At 39.5% G+C, this 16,931-nt stretch overlaps 1 protein-coding gene across 1 annotated transcript in view; it reads right to left on the reverse strand.

The window, feature by feature from the left end:
* Positions 1–16,931, reverse strand: part of LOC125451594 (putative Polycomb group protein ASXL3) — a 287,101-nt gene that overhangs the window by 130,527 nt on the left and 139,643 nt on the right. Inside the window, exon 7 of the mRNA XM_059646068.1 lies at positions 118–243. Within this exon, the coding sequence (XP_059502051.1) occupies positions 118–243 (126 nt within the window). The remainder of the gene's footprint in view (positions 1–117; positions 244–16,931) is intronic.

Raw genomic sequence — 16,931 nt, forward strand, 5'->3', positions numbered from 1 at the left:
AAATCTGTCTCAATATATTTTTTAATCACATACAAGGGTGGTCACAAATTTAGGTCACAGCGCTGAATTATAATGAGGAAAAAATGCTATGGTCAGAAGGCTTTTTTAAAAACATACCTGAGCTGGATCTTTTGAGTTTTTTCAGTTGCGGATCTGTTGTTTTAATGAGACTTGGTGAGGATCTTGAACCTTCTTTTAATTCTTTATCCGAACCATTCAGTTCAATTATGCTTGATTCAGACCCTGAAAGAAATATATCAAATTAATTTTATTTCAATATATCAATATGTTAAACATCTGCCTTTAACATTTCAGCTCTTAATTGTAAAATAGGTTGGGAATTTATAACATCATCACCATCATGTTAGGTCACTATTTCAAAGTCACAAAGTGTTTGTTACTTATGAAGAATTCCTATTTACAATGTTTTATTCGACATTTTCAGAACTACCTATATTATTTTTGTCACTTCTAAAGAAAACCATTAGCAGTTACATAATTGCTGCAAATTAACCAATTAGAAATAATTTGTTTCAGGACAAGTAATTCATTGATAGCTGGCTGGTTCTAACAGGATGATTTTATTTGGCAGCTTTTTTATTCCTAAGTGGCAGATATTTCTAGATGAACAGGCATTCACACAGAATAATTTTGTGTCTGTATTTTTTTAGGCTGATACACAAAGAGGTTTCAAGTTACAAAAAGAAATCATTTATTCCACTGCCTTCTGCACTCATGTTTATAGTATATTGATTGCTCTTGGCAACTGGCATCTAAGTAGTGAAGAATATTCTAAAATCAATGTTATGAGCATATATAGAATGATTTTCCATTGTCATTTAGTATGTACTATTCATTTTATCAGTGTGATGCTTATTTAACTTCTTGGTCATGAGTAGAATCCTGGTGACCCCTTTCTCCACAAAGTTAGCAATGTGCCCCATTTATAGTATCAAAACATTTCCCTTTGGTTTGCGGGCCTGCTGAGTACTATTTGAAAGTTTGCAACTGCACATCATTGATTCAGATTTCACCTAATATAGATTAAGCCATCCCTCTTCTACAAAGAAAATCTTGGAAAGTTGACAGTATACATAAACACATGCAAAATCATGAAATGAAATGCACAGAACACCTGGTGATGAAGCATTAAGTATCATAGTTCATATTGTTTGCTGAACACTAGATGGCCCTTCGATAGGAGTAAACCCATTTCAATTGTCATAACTGAATGCTTTCTCCCACATTTCGTTTTGCTTATGCTTGATGAAATATCCAAGAAGGTCCAGAAATGATAGCAACCAGCTATTACAACATTATTTGAATGGTTATTCTGACATAATAGTTAATACCAATTTCTAGTTCTCAGAAAATTAAGTTCTAACAAATAAGTAAACGTTTGGTGCTGTGTTACAAAAGATAACTTATTTTTTGTGTACAAAAACTAATAGAAAGTGTTATGCTCAATATTTGCTTTGTTTGTCAAAACTGAGAGATTCTAGATTGGAATTATTATTAATTTTGCAGGAGATAGATCATTTTATAAATGTATTTATTTTATTCATTGTCAAAACCATTTAGCTTATAGTCTGTAAAATGTGATCATGTATTAATAAGGTGATGGGCTGTATTTCTAAATAAGTAGATGTTTGCAATTTTGAGTTTTCAATGTAACACATTATGAAGATTATTTGAGATAATCACAGCCAAAGTAACTTTTTCAGAATAGTAAATGACAACATGATTGAAGAACAGCAAAATGTGGTTCTATACTTGTGCTAATGTGAAAAATTAAAAATAAATGGTGGGTTGAGGGGGTCAGGTCAGGTCTGGTAATGGTGGTGAGGAGGGGAGAATTTGGGTCAAAGTAGGTAAGATGTGTGCCCTCTCTGGTGGGAAAAGATTAAGATCCATTCCCGGGGCTTTGGAAGAGTTGGCTTGTTGGCTTGACACCTGCAGAGGTGACTGGTAGTCAAGGAGGGGACGGCTATTGGATCGGATCATGGGGTGTGTCCGATCATGTTTGGGAGTGGGGTGAGTGTCAGGTCAGATCCCTGGTTTGGTGGAAAGGTTTTGAGTCATGTCCTGGGGTTGGGGTACATGTTGTCTGGTCAGATTGAGTCCTAGGATTTGAGAAAAGTACACTCACATATCATGTGACTCACTTAAGCTCCAAAATATTTTCAAATCAAGCTGCTCAGAGATGTTATTACATATAATTGGAGCAGGTGAGACTTGAACCTGAGCCTCCTGGTTCAGAAGTAGAGACACTACACTGTGCCCCAAAGGCCCCAGTTAAGGCCAAAAGGTAGACACAGAATTTGTAACAGGTGTTGAATGCTGTCAATGACCCAATTTCCTCAGCAGGCTTAAAATTTAAGGAATTTTCTAGCCTTTAAGTAATACAACCTTGTCCTTTCATAGCTGATGTGATCTCTCCCAATGTTGGAAGAGGGCAGTGATTGGTTAAAATCTTTAGAATCCAGGCAAATTTATTCATTTGGCTGATATCTTTATTACCAAAATAGAATTTACTGCATTCACAGTGTGTCGCGCAAACACTTAAGACTATAAGACATAGGAGTGGAAGTAAGGGCATTCGGCCCATCGAGTCCACTCCGCCATTTAATCATGGCTGATGGGCATTTCAACTCCACTTCCATGCACTCTCCCCGTAGCCCTTGATTCCTTGTGAGATCAAGAATTTATCAATCTCTGCCTTGAAGACATTTAACGTCCCAGCCTCCACTGCACTCTGTGGCAATGAATTCCACAGGCTCACCACTCTCTGGCTGAAGAAATGTCTCCTCATTTCCGATTTAAATTTACCCCCTCTAATTCTGAGGCTGTGTCCACAGGTCCTAGTCTGCCTGCCTAACGGAAACAACTTCCCAGTGTCCACCCTTTCTAAGCCATGCATTATCTTGTATGTTTCTATTAGATCTCCCCATAACCTTCTAAACTCTAATGAATACAATCCCAGGATCCTGAGCCGCACTTCTTTTCTTCCACTTCCTTGTGCTCTGTTTCAGTTTGTCCTTTTTGTGGGGGATGAATCACTGGTTTCATTACTGGGTCAGTGGTAATGTTATACTCAAAATCATCAAAGCATTCAACCATTTCATCAAAACAAACTGGGTAAACTTGTACAACATCACCCTTACTTCTTCCCGGAGGACAGTTTTCAATGGTAAAACTACCTTCAACTTTCAGTGCTCATCTCATGGTTTACTAAGAAAGCTGCAGCTCTCCTCAACTGCTCAACTTCAGGATAGCAGGACCGCGGAGGTTTCAGTGATGAGGAACATACAGTACAGTTAACAGATTTTCCTTTGTATGTCCCCCTGAGTTGGGTGGATCATAGCTATTTAACTTAATTTCTCCCACGTATGCCATTAGCACGATGTTTTTCAGTTTCAGCACCATTTCTGGGGTATTTCCTTACAAATAATCAAGTAAGATATGGTATAGTCTGAGTGGGATGATTTTATTCTTGTGCTCTGGTACCAACCTTTGGTTTCTGAATAATAGTTGTGGGCTTATGTCTCGCCTTCTTCCTAATCTCAATGGATGTGTGAATTTTCTTTTTCTGGGAACCATCTCATGCAGGTATTTCATACAGTTATATGGTTTCTGTGTTACTAAACACATTATCACCTTACATAGCACAGTTTGTTTTTACTTTGCATTTGTCTTGTTGCTCTGTCTTTGATAAATGATTTACCATCTTAGAATCATAGAATTATAGAATCCCCACAGTAGGGAAGCAGGCCATTCAGCCCATCAAGTCCACAGCAACCCCCAAAAATCATCCCACCCAGATTTTCTTTCTTTGTTCTACCCATCTTTTCCCATTATTTAGCTTTCCACACGCTCTGTAGCTTGATAAATATGTGGAACATTGCCTGTTTTTTTACTGTGCATTCATGTAATTTCCCAAGGCGCATTCACATTCTTTTATATGCATGATGTATGTCCTTCTTCATCAACCATGCTGTCACTTGGATAACAGTGTCTTTATTTGATAGTTGTTCATTGGCTTTGTGTGCCCTGACAGTGTCTATAGTCGGCGATATTGTGAGTTTGTTCTTTCCAATTTTTTTTGTATTTCTGGTTGTGCAGGGCCATCAATGATTTTATCAAGCAGCTTTTCATTTCTGACCTTGGATTTACATTTTATAGCTGAATTTTTCAACATTGTGAAATTTTCAAAAGCTCTCAAGTTTCCTCCCGCGGGCTATGAAATTCGTTTAGCGGAACTGATAATTTGGCTTCGGCCAAAGATGGGTGGCACACTTTACAGAATTTTGTCTGGGTTTTCATTTTTGTCAGCATTCAGCTCCTAAACAAGTTTAACCCTTTCTCACCGCTCACAAAAGGCTGTAGCAGTGGGTCCTTTCCTCTGCACCAGTGTTTTCTAGAAAATTAATACGTGTTAGCCCAAACTAATTTAAATCTCTCAAATGCTGTTGTAGCTTTATCAGCTTCCCAAATCATACTGACCTAAAGGTGTGTAAAGATTGCTAGAGTGCCCATTTTGTTTACGTAGGATTCACTCAATTTCTCTTTCTCTCTCTCTCTCTCGTACAAATCGGGAGTTGATATTTCAAACTAAATCAGGGTTTAAAATGTTTTGAGATTCCCCACCCCAGTAGAAAATTATTGCCACCATGTTTTGTCCTCAAATTCCCACAAATGAGAAACAATTCACACTTTAGACTCACTAGGTTGAAGCTTCATTCAGTGTAGTTCATGCTGCTGTCCATAAGGCTTGCTTCAGTAATGAGCTTCATGGCTACCAGAGGCTGTATACAACCCATTGGGTTAAAGGACATTAGTGAAGAAAATCCATCCTTACCCAACCTGGTCTACACTTGACTCCAGACCCATTGTCATGCGGCTGACTATTGAATACACTTTGCAATGTTATAGTGAGCCCCTTAGTTCAAAGGAAAGAAATATACTTTCAAGCTATACAAAGAAGGAAATATACTTTTCTTTTCTTTTTGGATTTTGATTTCCGAGAGACGTTGGGGTGTCTGGAAATCATTTTTACATATGAAGAATTCAAAATACCCTTGGGGGTTGTAGTTAGCACTATAACCTATCTCTTCTTAAAGCTTTGCTTCTTAAAAGTCACTTTACGTGAACAGTACAGGAATCAGAACAGACTTTAACTCTTGACGTTTCAGTAATTACTGCTGAACACAACCCCCAGAGCTCATGAGGTTACAACACTTCTCTTTAATGTAGAATAAAACCCAGCATATCCGTACAATTTGGTTGTCTGTTTTCTCATATCCATTTAAAAAAATATTCCCAACACAGGGTAGAAAAAAAAGAGAAGTCCAGAATGGCTTACAATGTGGTAAAAGCTCCAGAAACAGAAGAATTTAAGGCATCAGTGAGGAAGGCAGACTACAAGAATGTTGTGAACATGCATTTAAGGAACATGTTATGGAATAAGTGACTTGTTTAGCAGTTTGTTTAGTTAATATCGATTCACGAGTCTTAAAGGAATAATATTGAGTAAATGCAGATGTGTGCCACAAAGAATAGCATGCTGTAATTGGTTTCTGAACATGGAACTTTAAAGCAGAAATAGAATTACTCTTCACTGAGGTTTGAATATCTGTAAGAGCATTGTTGAGTGTAAAAGAGCTGAATCTTAATTTCTGATGTTTGTAATATTGTTTCAAATACAGTAAAATAATTTGTTTTCATTTCTTTTTGTGTGTAATAACTTTAAAATCCCTTTGGTTAAAAATAAATTCACAGCCTCTTGTGAATATGTCAAGTGACTGACTGCCAAGGTAAGTAAATTGGAAAAACAAAACTAATGATATATTAAATGATGTTTCATTCTGCAATACAACTTGTCCAATATTACCATCAGCTGGAATCATCATAGGATACTGACTTGTTCAGGCTTTTAAATTAATCCTGTAGCTCTTTCATAGATTTGCTAATGGAAGTGGGGAAAAACATTCCAATTCAATTCCATGCCTTTTCAATTTCACACCAGCAGGGAGTAGAACATGCATAGCCATTTTGAGTCTCCCAGTAATTTAAAGTTGCAGACTCCTTTTTTTGTTAATTGGTTTCTTGCTGTCTCTTACAATAGCTGATCATTTGTAGCCCTGAAAATCCATTCATTTTTAGTTGCACCATTCTTGATGCCCTAGTCCAAATGGTATATATTTTAATGGCTGGCACAGATTGTTCACAAAGGCACTTAGGACAGAAGCAGATGTCATATGATGATGGCAAGCAAACCAGTACAGTAAGAATATCTCCAAATATGTTTGGGAAAAGTTGGAGAGATAAATTGTTGCTTGGCATATATCTGCAGCGCAGCAGTAACAGTAACAGCTAGGATGTGCATCTACATAACAAGTAGGTTCTAGGTCTTTTTAAATGATGTAACAATACTGTATAATATGAATGAGGTAATGGGAACTGTTGATGCTGGAGAATCCGAGATAACAAAGTGTGGAGCTGGATGAACACAGCAGGCCAAGCAGCATCTCAGGAGCACAAAAGAAAACTGATGATGGGTCTAGGCCCGAAATGTCAGCTTTTGTGCTCCTAAGATGCTGCTTGGCCTGCTGTGTTCATCCAGCTCCACACTTTGTTATCCTGTATAATATGACTCTTCTTTTCTTAATCCTGTCCTGTCCCTGGTCATGATAACAGTCCACAGAACTTAACCATAGGTAAAGCTGTACCCACTTCTCAGAAGCTGTTCTTGCAGGTCGGTGAATATGGGCACAACACTGCTGAAATGCAGCATGATCAGAGGGAGAAATTAAGAAGCCCAGGACTGAGTTGTCAGAATGGCAAAAACATTACTAGAAATGTATTTTCCAAACTGCAGAAATTCTGGTCAAATACGCAAGACCTTTTCGGCCCTGATTTCTTTTCATTTCATGTGTCTCAGCTGATGCTGCACTTTACAATTCTCAGTTATAGTGTCAGCATTGCAGATGCAAATGTCTGACACCCAGATCTGCCACATTTTTGACTTTCATTACTATTCAATAATATAAAGACACATGGGACTTGGCGTGGAGGTTGACTTTGGATTGTGGGAATATCTGAAAAGTATAACCTAAGGAATAATGGACAACAGGCAGAAACAGCTCTTGCCTGACTTCTGTGATGCTAATTCTTACCCCGCTTATGTGCCCTAAAGGCATCAAAAAATTCAAGTATAATCTGGAATCTTGAGAAGATGCCTCTTGCAGGAATGGCCTTTGATGTTAAACTTAAGTGTAATACAATAATGGCCTTTTTACTGCCAAGAGGATAATGAATAATTATCAAACCTATTAAACTTTGAAATCATTTGCGTCCAAATCTGTAGTATGTCCTCTTAAAAAAAATTGAAATCCAATAAGTAGTAATGTTGTGTGATGCACAGGATATCACAAATTGCACAGTAACACTCTCATCGTTCAGTGCAGGAATTTGATACACATCTGCAGTGCGGTAATGGGTGTTATATTGCCGGCTGATAAGCTTCAGAAAGCATTTGAGGATGCAAGGTTACAGTTCAAAACCACCACTACATTCTCCAATGGTTTTAGGTCCATTTGAAACCTTCCTAAGATGATGAAATGAGTTAGTCATGATGAGACCCTTGTTAAGAAGCAACTGTGCATACAATATTCATTGCATCATAATTTGTGTGAATGTCACTGTATGATTTTTTTTAAGTAGCCATTTCATCCGCCATGTGGAAGAAACTAGTTTCAGAATCTTATGTCAGCAATAAAAATATTACATTTCAAAAGTCTTGTTTGCTGTGGTGCCACAGAAAAGTGAATTAACTATTCAATTGACAACCAAGTAAAACTTGATTAATATGGCAACTGATGGACCATTTTACATCTTCAGTAAGAATTGTGGAGATTAGACAATTCTGCCTGCAATTTTCTGAGCAGCTATATGCAGCATTCCAGAGTGCTTCTGTGCAGTTGCAATAACAGTTCAGGAGACATAACAAGAACTTATATGGTGCCTTTAATGCAATGAAACAGCCTAAGACACTATAGGACAGTATTGCAAGGGATCAAAATTTAAAAGTTTGAAAGGACTAAATTACTTCAACAGTTAATAGAATTTAAAAAGTGTTATGACTGAATTTGAGAAGTGCATGACTGCTCTAATCCCAATACTGTATGGGTCATAACATAAAATTCAAATGCTTCCTACCAAGAATTACAACTTTTAAATGAACAACAAGACCTATCAATTTAGTTCCTTTAGTTATACAATTATTTATCAGAACAAAACTTAATAAAATATAATAATTGGTCAACACAGACAGTTAATAATACTGAAGTATAAATGCTTAACCATGTAAATATTCTCAAAACACATATGCAAAAGCAAACACAAACTCTTCAGGAAAAGAGAATCAAAGAACAGATTTCTCCACAGGCATTAACTTCTTGGAAAAAATTATTTGAGCCAATGGTTTATTCTTAAAAGCAACAGCACAAAGCATAGGAAGTTCCGTGGACTGTTGCTATTAATGTTCTAGCATATGATAAAATCACTAACCATGCACAATTATCCCTGAAGTCTTGTAAACACATTTCTTTGATCAGATTTTCAAAGTAATAAATAGGTTTCACTCTGAACTCAAGAAAGTGGTCTGGGGTTCTTTTAGAAATGAGACACTTCAGTTAGGTATCTTGTTCTTAGCAAGTATTTCTCCAACTTAGCTTGTTCTCAGCATGCTTTCCTCCAACTAAATCAGACAGGATGGTCACTTGTCTAAATCTATCATCAGGAGTTCATAGCAATGCCAGCAGTTGCTGCAAGTCATGTGATTTATACTTAGGGAACTTTCAAATGACTAATTTTAATGAAATAACTGCAGGAAGTTCCACAAGACTTGAAATAGATTCATCTTCCAGAATCCTTTTAAAGTTATTTACTCTAAGTAATATCAGGTATAAAGCATCTTCATAATAAAAGCTTTTTTAAAGAATTCAATACTGTGCTAATGAAAAACAGAGTTTTAAAAGGCTGACAAATAAATTACAACACAAATGCAAAAGTAAAAGCTTAATGAATAGCATATGACAAGCAATTTTGAAATGCTACAGGTTTGAAACAGTTTTACAGTACCAAAAATTAATAAGCACATTGAAAATAAATAAAGAGAAATAATATGTCATATATTGAAGGTCAGAGGTTTAGCATACAGAACACAAGACTAGTTCTTGAAGAAAATATTCTCAAGATGCGGAATTGCCTCAGAATGGAATATCAAGATTGAAGCTGAACAAGTTAAAATAGTATTGTATTGAGCAGGTACCAAGATACTAAGAATTTGTCTCAATACTAGGAACAGCAAAGTCTCACAGACACAGGCAAATCCTAGCTATGACAAAAGAAGATTGTAGTAAGAAGAGTTTAGTTATTTCCAGAAGAAATGCAAAAAAAAAGGCACAATGACAGAGCTGCAATAAAAGGGAGGGGCTACATGTGCAAAGCGCTCAATATGGTTGAGTAATCTCCTTTAGAACAGATAACCAAAACATTGAAATTTATGATGCCAACAGCTCAGATTTCACCGAACTTATGTATGTCTATGTACATCCTGCTACTTTTAAGCTTAATAAAACTGCAAGTGTTATCCTATCGGACCAAATATCGTGCAGAGGGATCAGAACTTACAAGTTACAGAGGTAAGGTTACAGGTGCAATAACTCCCAAGCGCTTAAGAATGTTGCAAGTTACACTGAAACTGAAATGCATAAGTGCAGACGAATGTATAATGGTTAACTGTGGGGGTACTGGCTCATGGGGAAATGTTCTATAAGGCAATGTTTCTAAGTTACATCGATTTCTACGCTGATCTGATGATGTCACATGTCTTTGGTTGCTCACAGCTGAGTTCTGCATGAATACCTAACCAGAGCAGATGTGCTATGTAAAGTCACGATTGTGCCAAAGTATCAAAGGCTGGTCTTTCGTTAGAGAAAGAGAGAACTGGTGATAGTTTAACCTGTGGGTCACCAGGCCTCAAGCAAGGGGAGAGGCTGAAAAGGAGAGACCTTCACAATAGCTTCAATCAGTATGGGAATTGAGCCTGCGCTGTTAGTGTCACTCTGCATTGCCAACTAATTGCTTTAACAAACCTCCAGATATATTTTGTACAGCTCCTGAGAATCATTGGTAATTACGTCCAATAATGTAATGTGAACTGTACCTATTGCTATGATGCAATACACTATCTTGTTATGGAAGACAGGTGCCCTTTCTATTTAGAATCACCAGTGGCCTATCATTCTCAATTCAAAATTAGACATGGCCTAGACACAGCACAGACGTAGGAGAATTGGTGGCAGTGAACTAATTAGAATACCATGGACTGACAGCAGTGTATCTGAAAATATGACAGGTAGTAGTGGTAGTGATGATTCCAGAGCTACGACATTATGGATGAGGCAATAATAGTGTAACCTGAGAGAAATGGAGATAGCAATCAAAACCAGTATATATAGTAGTAGTATAGCAGTGTAGATTAAATTACTGTAATAACATTTTATTTTCTCCATAAAACTTGACAGCTCTGGAGCCAAAATCTATTTATATTTTCCCAAAACACAAAGTTAATTGTGTAGTTAGTGTGGTATGAGAAATAATGTGCTGAACATAAGAAATGAAGTGTAAGATTTTTTTTTGGAACAGGAAAAGGGCATACAGCTGTCAAACCCAGTCTTTTCTATAAATCAACCTCCAAACCTGCCTTTTCACCACAGTCTGAACTCCTTCTCTCTCCAGTGGTGCAATTAATTGCCTCTTCAATCATGTATACCATCTTCTTCAACAATTTACTTCACAACTCTATTGCCTTTTCAGATGAAAAGTTTCCACCTGAATTTTCTGCTTCTACCTTTCTGAATTTAGCACATGTTTGTTGATAGACAAATCCATCATCTCAGTGAACATCTTATCTGGAACAATCCTGTCAATATTCTTGAAAATTTCAATTATTACAACCTTATGTTATCTTTCCAAATTACTCTACATTTCTGTAAGATAAACAATTCATATTTATAATAATTTGATTCATAATAATTGTATTCTCTCAAATGCAATGAGCAGACTTTAGTTACCTTGTCACGGGTCATGATGGCAGATCTGGATGTGGATGAAACCAGCTCATAATGGCAATGGTTCGTTGACTGTAATATATGGCAAGCATTCAGTTACTGAAGATGGTGGAAGCACTTGGCCAGGTCAATTACGCGGTGGCAGTGGGTGGATGATAGCCAAAAAAATGTGAGCTTGAGCTTAAAAACCCAGTAAAGCTTGAGAATGAAATGCACTGGTCCGACTCATCTTGTATACCTTAAAGTGGAGCTCCAATACGACCAGTACATTTATTTGCAAGTATAATTGTTTTTTACTGGTTTTTCCTGGAGGTGATGAGATCAGATCTGCGCACAATTTTTAAGCTGCTTCCAGTGCCTAAAAGACAACAGCATCTGCTTTGCAGAGTCTGCCACGGAACTCCAGAATTATCACTTTCACCTCCAGACTCAGCCTTTCTATTAGAGGAAAAACCTCAGGATCTTCATCTTCTCGATTCAGGCAGCAAATGGGTCAATGCAGGCGATATGTGGTTCCATAATTCAGCATTATCTCCCTGTAATTTCTCCTCCAGACTGCCTAGGAAGAGTGGGAGGTGCTCCTTTGTAGAATGAAACCATCCTACTAGACCAAGAAAGCCTGGATGGTGATTGCAGCGCAATGAGGTCCAGAGATGCACTTTGGTTAAATGTAGGAAGAGCTTCAATGACTTATTCAACGCTGCCAATGGAAGTACAATGGTAGCGTTACATTAATATGGTTCTTATGAAGGTAGCGAGCAATGGATTGCAGTGATGTAGAGCTCTAGATAGATCTAAATGGAGCACCAATAGATACTTGCGCCGGTGATATTTCAGCCATATTTTCAGGCTTATACTTATCGTTCAAGTGCATGTGAATAGGTTTGTAGATGGATTATCTAAACGCCCATAATTTGTCAGAGGAGTGAATGCTGATAATGAGATTGGGTGTCTATTGAGTTCAAGTTCATTCTCCTATTATGTCTGTTGGAAAAAAATGGTGCATAAAACCAGAGTATAGGTGAAGGATGAAGGACAGGCTGACAGCAGGTTACTAACAGCTGCAGAGAAGGAGACAGTAGAACTGACTGGAGAACAGGGTGAAGCTGGAGTGCAGAGAGAAGACAGTGAGGAGTCCTCAAGCTTGGTGCTGATCAGTGGGCAGAAAGGAGACATGAGTCAGAGGAAGATTGGAAAAGCAGTTGGCAATGGCATGAGTGGAATTCTTTCTACTCTGAAATGTAGGTTTGTCCATTTTAAAGGGACACCCTACTCCATTGTTCTGGATCGGACAGTCCATCTCAGGGGAGGAGACATCAAAGTGTCAGAGAGGGATGCCATTGTATCTTTTTCCTGCTCTGTCATACACTGCAGATACATTCACCTCAGTAGGTATGTACTTGTGCTTAGGTTGGGATCACAATCTGGTGAATGTATCACAGAAATAGTACTACAGCAGCTGATGGAGGATGTGACAGCCGAGGCCCCTGATTATTCACAGGACTGTTGGTGGCCACACCTGCATTGAGCTGCTGGCAGATGACCTCTCTGTCATAGCCACATAAAAACTCCTGGAAATGTAGGAGAATATTTGGCAGAGCTGGCAGAATATGCACCAACAATTCAGGAAGCTATGTGTTATGTCATGTGTCAAGTAGGTCAGCTCTTGGCTCCCTCCATGGAGAGGCTAGCTGCTGTCATGGAGATCCAGATCCAGTGGACCTGTCAGTAGCTGCCAAAATTGTGCCTGAACCTGTGTGCCGTCTATCATGCCATGGGCTGTACTGATCAACAACAAGGCCAGGGGGGTGCAAGATGTCTATCAGACCCTCCTACTGTCCTTGCTTCTCAGATCGACCGAGAGGTGCTGTTACACCTGGAGACAGAGGAAGAACAGAAGGTGGCTCTAATGGCGACTCCACTCAGAGTACTTTGAGAGTGAATAGTCACTCCTTAGTCCCTCAGCCAGTTCTCTCAGCAACAGTTAGGAAGATGTATCTGTGCCTGTGTCTTATTTTCCAGGATCTGCCAGGCCTCAGAAAAACCAGAGGTCAGTCATCAAGGGCATCTCAGCAAACAAGGTGCATCATTCAGCATCCACCTCACTGACAGCTGTTGGAGTTGCACAATGATGAAGTGACAAAAAGCACAAACAAAACAGCATGTAGATATGCAAGGCTGGCACAGGTTTTCAAATGGTACATTGAAGTCTTTGTTATTACGTGAATAAATAGTCTTGTTCACTTTATTCATGTGTGCTGGATTGTCGGTCTGTCAAGACCTGGTCAGCAGTATGATCACCTGCAGAATAAAGACAGCAGAGGGTGTGAGAGGATGGTGTTGCATTATTAAGGAGTCAGTTACTGCCACAAAGAGGGAAGATATCTTGGAAGGTTCTTGAAATGAGACTTTGTGGAAAGAAGTTAAGAATAAAATGGGAGGAGGGGGGCATGGGTGCAGTGCATATCTGGGAGTCTATTACAGGCCCCCAAAGAATCAGAAGGCAATAATGGAATGGATGTGTAGACAATTCACTGAAATGTGTAAAGCAATAATAGATAATTCTATTACAGGATTTCAACTTCCCCAAGATTAATTGAGATAGTCCTCGTGTAAAGGGTTTGGATTAGGCAGATTTCTTGTCATGTTTATGGGAGTGTTTTTTACATCAACATGAAGAAGGTCCAACAAGACATGGTGCAGTGCGGGACCTAATGCTGAGGCATGATGCCAGACAGATGTTCAAGGTAGCAGTGTGATGACATTTTAGTGAGAGCAACCACTCCACTGTATGTTTTAAGTTTGTTATGGAAAAGGAAAAAGATAGTCTGCAAAATGGCTGCCAAAGTTCATTGAAATTAGGCAGGATCTGACTAAAGGAAATTGGGAGCAATGACATCTGGGTAAATCTACAACTAAACAGTGAGAGGTGTTCAAATAGGAACTGATGGGAACATAGGCCACTATGTTGCATTTAGGGTGAAATGTAACAGCAGCAAGCCCAGGGAACCCTGGATATCTAGGAATATTCAGGACTGGATAAAGAGGAAAAGTGAAACTTTTACCAGGTACAAAAGGAGCAAATTAATAGAGACCCTAGTGGAGTATACAAAGTGTGGGGTGATCTGTAGTAAGCAGTCAAGAGAGCAAAAAGAAGTCATGAAAAGCACTGGCTGGCAAGATCAAGGAGAATTCAAAGATATTCTGCAAGTATATCAAGGGGGAAAAAGGATAACCAGGGAAATAATAGAGTCCATTTGGGACCAAGCGAACAATCTGTGCATGGAGTGGATAACATTGGTAGGGTGCTAAATGAGTACTTCACATTTATCTTCACTTTGGAGAAGGAGGGTAAATGCGTAGAATTCAGGAACAGGGACTGTGATGTTCTTCAACAGACTGATACGGGGAGTAAGAAGATATCAGAGGTTTTGGTGGGCTTGAAAATGGACAAATCCCCGCATGCGGTTGAGTTGTATTCCAGGCTGCGGTGGGAGGAAATTACAGGAGCTTTGACCTAGATTTTTAATTGCTGTCTGACTGCAGGGCAGGTGCCAGAGAACCAAAGGACAGCTAACGTGGTTTTTACTTTATGAGAAGAATGGTAGAAAAAAAGTGAATTACAGACCAGTGAGTCTGCCATCACCAGTAGGGAAACTACTGGAGAAAATTCTGAAGAAGAAGATTAATCTCCGGTTAGAAAAACAAGGTTTCATCAGGGATAGTAAGCATGGGTTTTTAAAAGTGGGTGGGTGGTGGGGGCGGGTCATGCCTAACAAATCTAATTGATTTTTTGAGGGGTGGCTACGTGTGTACATGAGGGTAGTGCAGTTGGTGTAGTTTATATGGATTTCAGTCAGGCCTTCAACAAGGTCCCATTTGGGCAACTGATAAAGACCGTCAAAGTACGTGGGATCCAGTGTACTTGGCAAGTTGGATCCAAAATTGGCATAGTGGCAGGATGGTGGTAGAAGGCTGTTTGTGTGACTGGAGGCCAGTGTCTATTGGCAAGGGAGTACTCAATGAAAGACAGGACATTAGGAAGCTCAGAAGAACAAAGGGACCTTGAAGTATTGTTCACATATCTTTGAAGGTGGCAGGGCAGGTTAGTAGGGTAGTTAAAGGTAAATATTCCATATGCTTTCTTATCAGTCGTGGAAAAATAATAAAAACAGGAGGTGCATTCACCAGGATATTGTTTGGGATGCAGCATCTTAACTATGAAGAGAGGCTGGATAACTTCAGGTTGTTTTTTTTCTGGAGCAGAGGTCAAAGGAGATCTGAGGTGTATAAGTTTATGAGGCCAGGGTGGATACACAGCAGCCGTTTCCCTTAGTTGAAGGGTTAATGGGGCGTAATTTTAGGATGGAAGGCAAGATATTTAGAGGAAATGTGGGTGGGAATCTGGTATGCACTGCCTGAGAGGGTACTTGAGGCACGTACCTCAAAAGTTTTAAAAAAGTGCTTGAATAAGCACTTGAAATATCACAACATTCAAGGCTATTGGCCAAGTACTAGAAAGTATAATCAGTGTAGATTTAAAGTAACTATTTGTTGCTGCCGATTTGATGGGCTGAGGGGCCTTTTCTGTCCTCCATGATTCTATGATTCTATTAAGCTGCAAGCCTGCATATGTGAAAGATGAGTGTTAACATCTGAGATTTTGTAAGACTGTAGGGGCCACAAAATGCAGGTTCTGAAACTGGCCATTCAGCCTATCGTGCATGCTCTACTATTCAATGAGGTGATGGCTGATCTAATAAGCCACAACTCCACTTTTCTGTCTTTCCCTAAAATTCTTGATGCCTTTACTGATTTAAAGTCTGTCTATCTTTCTCAGCATTGAATACACTTCTCAGAACAGGAAATGTGGCATGTCCATAAGGTCCCTCACCAATTTTTACAGATGCACCATTGAAAGCATACTGACCGGGTGCATAACGGTCTGGTATGGCAACTGCTCTGCCCAGGACTGTAAGAAACTGACAACACGGTGTGAAGCTAGTCTAGGCCCAAAATGTCAGCATTCCTGCTCCTCTGATGCTGCTTGGCCTGCTGTGTTCATCCAGCTCTACATCTTGTTATCTCATTTATCTTGTACACGGAGGCTTGGGGGCCGCTTTGCAGAACACCTATGCTAAGTTTGCAACAAACAACTACACCTCCCAGTCACGAACTGTTTCAACTCACCCCCCAACCCCTCGGACAACATGTCCATCCTGGGCCTCCTGCATTTCCACAATGACGCCACCTGAAAGATGGAGGAACAGCATCTCATATTTCGCTTGGGAACCCTGCAGTCCGAAGGTATCAATGTGGACTTCACACACTTCAAAATCTCTCCTCCCCTGACCACATCCCGAAACCAGCCCAGCTAGTCTACGTCTCCCTAACCATTTCTCCCACCTCAAACCCCACCCCGATCTCCTACCCACTAACCTCATCCTGGACCCTTGACCTGTCTGTCCTCCCTGGACTGACCTGCCCCCTCCCTAACTCCCCACCTACATTCACCTTCACTGGCTATGGCCTCACCTCTTTGACCTGTCTGTCTCCTCTCACCCTATCTTCTCCTTTATCCATCTTCTATCCGCCTCCCCGTCTCCCTATTTATTTCAGATTCCCCTTCCCCTCCCCCATTTCTGAAGAAGGGTCCCGACTCGAACGTCAAACTTTCCTGCTCCTCTGATGCTGCTTGGCATGCTGTCTTCTATCTATGGAGTCTATTTACATGGCACGTTGCCACGGAAATGCAGCCAATGTCATCAAAGAATTATGGCATCCTGGCAATGACCC

Source organism: Stegostoma tigrinum, chromosome 5 (assembly GCF_030684315.1).
Source record: "Stegostoma tigrinum isolate sSteTig4 chromosome 5, sSteTig4.hap1, whole genome shotgun sequence".
Classification (NCBI taxonomy): Eukaryota; Metazoa; Chordata; class Chondrichthyes; order Orectolobiformes; family Stegostomatidae; genus Stegostoma; species Stegostoma tigrinum.